At 38.4% G+C, this 9666-nt stretch overlaps 1 protein-coding gene across 1 annotated transcript in view; it reads right to left on the reverse strand.

Annotated features, from left to right (window-relative positions):
* The window catches only part of LOC138000759 (MAM and LDL-receptor class A domain-containing protein 2-like), a 219297-nt gene extending 214805 nt beyond the window's left edge, over nt 1-4492 (reverse strand). Inside the window, exons 1-2 of the mRNA XM_068847403.1 lie at nt 4364-4492; nt 3274-3426 (exon numbers count right to left, since the gene is read on the reverse strand). Of these exons, the coding sequence (XP_068703504.1) occupies nt 3274-3316 (43 nt within the window). The 5' untranslated portion in view covers nt 3317-3426; nt 4364-4492. The remainder of the gene's footprint in view (nt 1-3273; nt 3427-4363) is intronic.
* Between the last annotated feature and the right edge of the window lie 5174 nt (nt 4493-9666).

Raw genomic sequence — 9666 nt, forward strand, 5'->3', positions numbered from 1 at the left:
GAGGGATGTAAACTTAATTAAAGCTGAGTGTTTATTTTTAATTTGCTTAGAGCTACTTTTTCCTCTGTATTGCAATTTTTGGCATATCTTTAGAAGCTCTGATAAGGTCACATCATGCCTGGAGGACCTATGACTACAACAGAAATGAAAGAAGAGCGAAAGAGAACGACAACGTCGAAACAGAATACCAGTAATAGCTCATACTTGGTGCAAGAAGTTACTCCACAAATTCTTTCCTTGGGTACTATAGCTAAACAGTTTGTTATTTTTAAAAAGTGGTTTAATCGCTTTTTACTTTGTTCAGGAAAGAAAATCGAATTTTTATCATCAACTGGAATTAAATAACAATTATCTGCACTCTTTTTGACATAAAAAGTTGATTTCTTTGTTTGTATGCTTTGCTCTAAAATGCAATCATACAAGTGCTTTTTAATCTGTTTGCCTGACTGGTGAGTGAGCGCAGAGAACGAGTGAAATATTTTTCAACACGAGAAGAGAAATTTTGTACCTCCAAGCCGCCATGTAAATATTCTATTTATTACATAAACACCAATGAAACACTGAATCATTTCACAAAAGGCATCCAATGGTGCAATTTTCATATGTAACCATAGCAACAGTGATCTTTTCACATGTGAAAAGAACATGTTATCTTCATGTGTGAAGATATCATGTTTTCGCGTGAAAGATCACTTGACTACGTTTTGTTTAGTACTTAGTCAGCATTATTTATGTAGACACGTTCCAGATTACCCAGGCTACCTACCTGCAACTACAAAGTTATCACATTCAAACAACATCCTTTAAACATTCAGTGTTGGTCCCTCGTACATTATGCAATAATAGTTCTAGAAAGTTTGATTCTCACTCGAGGCTGAAAGTTCAAAATTATTTTCTAAAAGACCAGGATCTTTCTTTTCCACAACATGGAATTTTCTTTAATAGCAACGTTTGGACACTGTCACGGTTTGAAAAGCTAAAAGATCGCGACACTAATTGGCAGAGATGTACTTTGTCGAGGTTTGTAATATTCCTTGTTCAAAATATTATAGGAAAAAGTTCACTTTTGACAAACATATAAACATGTGGACCATAAAGTTAAGCTTAACCTTAAATGTGGAATTAACAATTAACCTTACAACTCACAAAAAAACACTGATCATTGTGCATTCGCATTCAGCACAGAAAGGCGTGACTCAAACTTGATGACTACTATAGAATCCACTTTAAACGTTCTCACCATGTAACACAGTTCGCTAACTCTTCATCTGATGACCATGGTGGCCATCGATAACATTTTGACTTTCCAGCCCCACCCTCGACAGTAAACAAAAAATGCTGATTTCTACTTGTCAATGGCATTCAGTGACTAAAGCCCGGTTTACACTACAGAAAATTTTCGGCACGGCTCGTGTGAAATTGGCACGGGTGCCTAAAAATAGCTCGGCAAACTTTGTTTACACTACACCATTTTTACCGTATCAAAAATACCGTGCCAAACTTTTTGGGCCCGGGTAAGTTCTCTTGTAGACATGCGCAGTTCAATTATAATCAAGAACGTCCGCGTGATTTTTGTGGAGAATGAGCAGCCATCTTGAAATATACGCAAAAAAACCTCTAGCCTTCATGAATTAAGGTTCAAATTTGGCCCTTTAAAGTGTTTACACTACTTGTTCTATCCGAACCGTGCCTATTTTTTCAGCACCCGTACCGATTTTACCCGTGCTCGGACTACCTCGCCGAAGGTCCCAGCCCGGGTAAGAATTTTGGTTCGGCACGGATGAAATTTGGTACTGACAGGTTGTTTACACTGCAAATTTTATCCGAGCCGAACCTTTTTTTTTGGGACCCGTGCCAATTTCACCCGAGCCGTGCCAAAAAATTTCTGTAGTGTAAACCGGGCTTAAGTAACAAGAAAATGAAACTAAATTCGAAATATAGAGGTTACAGACAGTATAGAGATATTTGTTTGCTAGATATGTGCACTTCAAGGACTCTTAAATTCTCAAATAATAGTCCATCCTCACCCCGCTAGTTTGTCACGCAAATCCGCTCCGAATGGACTTGGGATCAAACCAAGGTCAACTCGCAAAACTTGCGTTTTCAAGCGAAATGAAAATCTTATAATTAACACACAAAACTGCAAATGCTTCTTGAATGCTATATTTTATTAGATTAGCTTAAACTAGCAAAATTACAGACTTTCAAATAAACACTCTACGAACGCAGGGCGCAAACGTCAGCAAACCGATCAGCAAACGTGACGTCAAAAAAGTTTAGAATGCAAACTAAAGAGGTTACAAATATAACAGTAAATTAAAACAGTCATAACCAAAAATCTCAGGACTCAAGAAGTCGATGTTCACCAGCCTGCTTCTTCAAACCAACATTAGAAGGTTATAAAGTAAATAAAGCTTATATAAGCACCGCTTGAGAAAGATTTGCAAGATGACTTTTAGAGCGTTCGCAAATCTTTCTCATGGTGGCTAACTCATTTGGTAAGACCATATTTATTGTTTTCAATCCCCAAAGCAGCACCAAAGTTTCTTAAGAAATTAACTTCAACTGTATTAGAAAGTGACACTATTTTTCGATATTTTATTTCTATTGTTTTCCGTCAAATAGGAGATCAATAGAGAGAAGTCAGAGAATGAAAAATAAAGGAAACTCCATGATCGGGAAACTGAAAAAAGAGAAGTGCGCGGCAGAGAAAGCTCCTCAGAGGGCGGAAACCTAAAATTCGTCAAAGATCGTACTTTTTCGTTCCGGAGAACGGTGCATTCGGTGACAGGGATGTCAACTGTAAGCTATAGAAATTTAAGAAGGACTGTCTATCAAAGAATTATCCGGTTCCTGAATTTGGGAAAATTCGTACCAAGCGCCCCAGAGCATGTTTGCAATCCGATTTTACTCGCATTTGTTCTAACATCACGTAAACAAATATCAGAGGTTAGGAGGTCACTGACAAGAAAAGCAAGGCAGAAACTAAACGCGGAAAGACTCGATTCACTGGGGACAAGTTTAAAGTGACGATGTTGATAAAAACATATTGTCGTCGGAGTCTGATATTTATCGTCTCCATATGTTATTATGATCAAACTGAAGAAATGAAACTCGTCTGAAAGCGTCCGTTGGCTTTTTTTTTTTTTTTTTGCGATTATCAACCGTCCTTTAAATACACTCTACCCTGCTAGTGAACCGACTTACATACAAACAATCACGCAAACATCTGGAAATAACAGCAAATAATACTATAACGGGAAGAAAACTTACTCGTAATTAATGCAAGTAAAGCCAGAACCAGTGTCCCACCCATTCTCGCGGAGTGGTAAGGCTCGCCGATCGAAGTCTGCTAAAGACGTCACCTCCTTGTGTTCAAAACTGATGGAAAGCAGTGAAATAATCGCAAATCACGAGAAGCACCTCCTAGAACAAGAATGCCATTTGCATTTCAGATCAAAAAGCTACGACAATATTTAACTCTTTTCAAAACCCCGCTTCAATATTTCGGGTGGACAAAAATAGTGTCCCTCACGAAACTATATAAGTTTCTTCAGCCTAGGGGTGCTTATAGCTCCATTTTTTATTATTATTACAAACTCAAAACAGCACGCAAATAATTTATCACACATAGTCGAAACTTCTCATAGCTCTATACCATGCTATTAAACAAATCTAATTTAAACGAGAATATTTATTGATACACACGCTCTCAGCAGCATTGAAAACTGCGCGCAGTTGGATATGAAGATAGACTGACAGGCAAGCGGAAATACAAAAGCGTGTTAGTTTTAACAGTAGCTGCCTATATTACACTAAACCGAGTGAATTTTTTCTTATTTCAATTTTCGGGACGATTAGTGAAGTTTTAATTTCAGTATTGCATAATGCCATATTCTTCCTTGTACCAGTTGGAGGATGGTGTTCGGAGTTCCATGGCATTATCTTTTCTATTGAACAATCAGTCTTGAACTCTCTCTCTCTCTCTCTCTCTATGAATCAAAGAGAGTATAATTTGATCGAGGGAGAAATTGCTGAATCAAAATTTTCAGCATAAGAGATCCAAGTTTTCACCCCTCCCCCATCTTACGTTGTGTTACCACTGGAACTCACGATACTAAGACGAAATGTTGTAATACAGGGCAAGATTCAGGATGCACGCAAACATGGTATTGAAACGTGTTTTGAGTCAGATGCACGGAAAGAAAGATGTGATTCCTCGAGTTTAGAGAACTTTTTCAGAAAATCGCTTTGCTTGCAGTTGCGCAGATTGGAAAAATAAATCAAATCATTTCACAAGCGGTCGAGTGCCCCACTCGGCGAGGCGTGAAGTAATTTCAATCTGACACTTTAAAAATCATACCTTTTAGGATGTCCAACAGTCTTTAGGTGACTGTGCTACATCAAGAACCTGCAGAACTGCTTTGTTTGATGCAGAATGCAATGACTTAGCAAATCGTTCTCAGGGCCAACAAAGGCTGGCACGGAAGAGACAGACATCATGTTAACTTGTCAATCATTCCATTGAGGGAGAAATAGAACAAATTGAGTATTGGATGACAGAGAAATGAGAGGTCATTCATTCTAAACCTCCGACATCCGGTTTTTATCTTGTTAATCTTGCTATCGGGAAGTCGATAAAACTATTCTCGAGAAAAAAAGCCAAGAGCGACATTCCTCATTCTCCGTAAAAGGATGTGTTAAATGTGTGTTTGAGAATAGTGTTTTCAATATACGAAATGGAAGTACGTTTTAGAACCTTTTGTTTAGTAAATACACAGAGAAATATTTCGGTTGTTTTGGATTGACAGGTTATATCAAATGGCCATACCAGTGTTTGTGGACCGCCATGCATACGAGCTGGAGCTTGCATGAACCCTTCATGGATAATAATGCGATGTCAAGAGACACTTTCTTATAAGAGCGACCATCAAAGATAAAAGAAGCAAGAACATTTATAATGCATTACATAAATATTCCCTTCATTACATTATTTGGCCGCGTGAATTGAATTTGTTGCATTTGATGAGGTACGAATCTGACGATGTCCTTTCGCCTACGAGATTTCTCGCCGGTAGGAGGAAAGTCCCTCCTCTTTTTCTCTCTCCCCTCGCGAAGAATAAACATCCTGACGCCACTTTCAAACGTTAAGGAAAAAACATATTTTGCAATTTTCCACAGATTTCTAATGAACTGAAATTTGTCCACGCACTACCGGCCGTAAGTCGTTCAAATCTGACTGATTAGTTCTATAATTTGGAGCCAACAATACGTTTCTTTTTCATGATTTGCTATATTTGCCGTGACCCTAGAATCAAAATTGACATCTCTTCTACGTTCCATCGCAGGAATGGTGGAATCTGGCTGGGCTGAAGGAGTTTAACACCCTGCCCTCTTTGTAATGCTTAAATAAAAACTCGAATGATTATTTCATTATTTGTTTATTTTTTTTTGTACAGAACTTCGAAAATAGCATTTCCAAGCGTCTTGGACGTCTTGCTTTCATATCTCCCATACAGAGAGTCGCTCTTCTTGAACTCGCATTCAAGCAGCACCACCCCCACCCCCCACCCCCCTCACACATAAAATGCCGTCGTCGTGATAGCGTGCGTGATCAAATTGAATGCAGTTCAAACTTTGAAAGTAGAATTTAAGGTGAAAACAGGAACATGCCATGTCTATCCACAACACGATTATATAATGCTCGCTTACTCAAAATGGAGTGGTTTGCTGCGTTATTAAGGCCGTTCAGTCGTGTCAGGATCATGAAAACCTTCAAAACAGCCAGTCAAAAGTAAAAGTGACTTTGTCAAGATCACATGCATCTAAGCAACTGCCAGCAAATTTAATTCGATAACCATTCACGCCGAAAGGTTGGCCCAATTAGTTAAACATTGAACTGCGGTTCAGCTCCGGCCGGAACCACTGACTACTATGAGGAGAAAATACTGCACTGGTCAGTTATCTTATATACCAATGGTCAGGCGCAGGCTGTCTTGAAGTCTTCTCAGCTAACCCCGTCTCAATCTTCTTCAAACCCATGCAATATTGAAAAAGAGTGGGAAAAGAAGCTCTTAGTGTTGAGGTCTCTGCGACCCTGGTGATGAAACTCGAACAAATGAAGGATTCCTCTTGCTTTTAATACGCGAAAACAAAACAGAGTCAAAGGTCTGCATATTTTTGCACCTCAAAAAACACTATTGGCGGAATTTTATACGCCCTTAAATAGCAAGCAAGGCTATTTCCGTTCAGAAATTGCTCGTTAGCTAGGCTAGGGCAATATTGGTGACCCATTATTAGCAATATTGTTGGCCTACTTTTAATTCGCGTCCTTGAGAGAAAATAGACACTCCCCTTTGATCTTCTTTAATTGTTCTGGAGCTAAACTTGCACTTCGGACGGAACACTTAAACATTTGTACTTGTAGATCTTGTACCAAGCGATCTTAGAAAATAATTATATTGCTTGCTCGCAGATGTAATTCAGACAATAATTCAAAGTGAACTACACAAAGATTTGAACATCTTTTACGCATGCATCGAACTCGATTTCACATGACTCATGCACACGCTGTACTATATTTTAATAGTGTGTCTTTGTGTCAGTTGCGTGGGTGCATGTCAATTAATTAAGGAGGATCGAATAATCAGAACAAATCTGTTATTGGATGACACAGCAATCAGTAAAAGGGGTAATTCACTGTAGACCTTTTAACTTGTTATCGGGGAGTCGACAAAACTATTCTCGAGTATAAAAACTAAGAGCTGCATTCCTCATTCATCGAAAAGGAATTGTTTACTTAAGGTGTGTTTGAGAATTGTGTTTTCGAAATAGGAAATGGCATTCCGTTTCAGAACCTTTTGTTTAGTAAACACATAAAGAAATATTTTCTTTGTTTTGGATCTGAATAGAAATCTATGACAGCCTGAGGTTATATCAAATAGCCATACCAATTTCGTGGACAGCCATACGAACTGAGGCTTGCATGAACCCTTCAAAGTTAATACTTCAATGTCAAGAGACACTTCTTTAAGAGCGACCATCAAAGAAAAAAGAAGCAAGAACTCTTATATTGCACTATGTAAACATGGTAAGGTATATAAATATTCCCTGTTCTTGCTTTCTTTCATTACATTATTTGGCTGTCGAGTGAAGATATTGCATTTGATGAGGCACGAATCTAACAATAGGCCGATTCGGCTAAGTAAATGTTTTACCCAGCTCAAATCCTTTGGGAATAAAACGTTTTGTTCCAAGCATTTCCATATCATTTAAATGTGAATGCAACATTATCATGCAAATGAAACACACAAAGGACCTTAACCCCGAGAGATTTGAATTGGGTACAACATTAAGTTAGTCTCCTGGCTTACATGGACATGATGCTCTCTATTCGAGGTCAGCAAAGAGCCGAGAGAGCCTGCTCATATACAGATATACAGAACCTTCTTTCAGGGTGCACAACAACTATTTATGTGAGTAGCGGAAGCGAGCGAAAACAGAGTGGTCATTGAAACCTCAAAACATGCATGAGAAGGTTTTTTGTTTAAAAACTGACACTGGATGCTCTTGAAGACTGAATCACCACCATACCACCACTGGCAACATCTCGCTTCATTCAGCCAGCATATCTTTTTTGTCATTTGATTTGCTTTGATCCCTATTGAATCCAAATGTTACTAACAATTATTAAATTCTCAACCTCGGATAATGCAGTTTTCGTGCTCTGATTGGTTCACTCAATCTCGGTTATCAGCTCATATACCTTAGTTTGACCTTTTATGGTAAATGATCAGTTGCGCTTAGCGTTGCTAAACTAAAAACGTTACGCCAGAAAGCGAAATTTCTTTCGGTATAAGGCAAAAGAAAAACGTTTTTGTGGAAAGTTTAGATCACTTTCGAAGCTCAGAGATTCGCGAAAGGGTAAGAAATGTTTTTGTGATGAGCCTGCGTCTGTCTGACCACGAGGTATTACACAACATCGCATCTTCATCAACTTTTTTCGATTTCGCTAGGATTTTCTCGCTTTTTTCGCTCGTATTTCGTACTTCTAAACTTTTGGAGTTTAAGGAATTTAATAAAACAATTATTCCATTCGCGCTTATTGGATATGAGAGTGGTTATAGCCAACTCGGCGCTACGCGCCTCGTTGGCTATTTACCATCTCATATCCAACGCGCGCTCATGGAATAATTGTTAATTATTCCACGAAGGCGCGTTGAATATGAGAGGACAGATAGCGAACGAGGCGCGTGACGCCAACAAGCACGGCGTGAGATAATCGTTTTCTTAAAAACGACCCCGAGATATTAGACAAATCTTCCCGACTTTATTTTGTAGGAAGAAACCTGACTTAATTAATTTGTAAATAATCTTAACTTGCATTGATTTGCTTCGCGTTACTAAACTAATACAAATGCTGAAGTTGTCAAAATAAAGTTTTCAAATTCCTACATTAAAATCTTATTTCTCATGCCATTGTGCTCCCTGCTGTTGCGTTTTGTATTAATTCAAGAAGTTCTTTTTCATTTGACTCTAGTGCAAAGCGATTTTCGCCGGCCGTCATTGTTTTCTCAGCGAGAATTTTTTAAGCTCCCTTTTAATAATTTTAAGCTGATGCGTACTCTTACCATATTTATAGATTATGGTATATTTAGCAACTATTCACCGAAGTGGTGGATATTCGTGACGAGGTAAATATCCACCACTTAACCCTAATTTGTATATACTAAGACAGTGAGATAATATAGCACAAAAAGATGATTTTAACTCTTTTGTTCCTGCAAAGATTACAACATTTTCGGGCGCGAATCCCTCGGCGCTGAATAACAATGCAATGGATATCCGGCGTTTGATTACCCAATCAGCGAGCGCGTTCAACGCTATCCACAGTGACTATTTAACAACCATTCACCGAAGTGGAGATGGCTAGCGGTGGATATTGAACAGTGAGATAATATACAGCACAAAAAATTAATTTGGATGTTTTCTTCACTTGTCACGGATGCAAATCGGGACGCCATTTTTTCCCGAGTTGCTCGAAGGAAAATAGCACAGGATATTCGGAGTTTGACGAGCCAATCAGCGCCCGCGTTCAACGCTATCCACTGTTTTAGTATATACTAATTTAGAATATACTAATAGCTCATATACCATAATGGCTGAGTCAATGAAAAGTCTTGAATTGCCTTATCCAATGATCCAGTTTTTAATAATTTCAGTTATCCTTTGCTGAATTCTCTACTTCAACTTTTTCTTCTTAGATGTATGTATGTATGTATGTTGGAGCATACGAAACGTCAAGTTTATTAAAAGTTTTTCTCGTTATGTTTATAACTGCAGTTTGTTTGTTATTTTTACTCAAGTTGAAATGGCCGAAGAATAAGAGTGTCTACTTATCGAAATTCAGCACTGACCACGTTTATGTGAAAGGCGAACGGCAAAATTGACCTCGTGACCATAATTTCCACATTATTGGCGTTTGCCGGTTGCTGCTTCAGTGCCAACTGATTAAAGTAGACATTTTCGCGTTTGCCCTATTCGTGGAATTTCCCTCTCGTTTTTCTTCTACACAACAAGTTGTTTGTGGAAAAAAGTACCCCCAATCATTTTCCGGTAAGTCAAACAAGGAAAAATTATGTTTCATGGTTTGGTTATAGATCATTC

The sequence above is a fragment of the Montipora foliosa genome, chromosome 1 (assembly GCF_036669935.1).
Source record: "Montipora foliosa isolate CH-2021 chromosome 1, ASM3666993v2, whole genome shotgun sequence".
Taxonomy (NCBI): Eukaryota; Metazoa; Cnidaria; class Anthozoa; order Scleractinia; family Acroporidae; genus Montipora; species Montipora foliosa.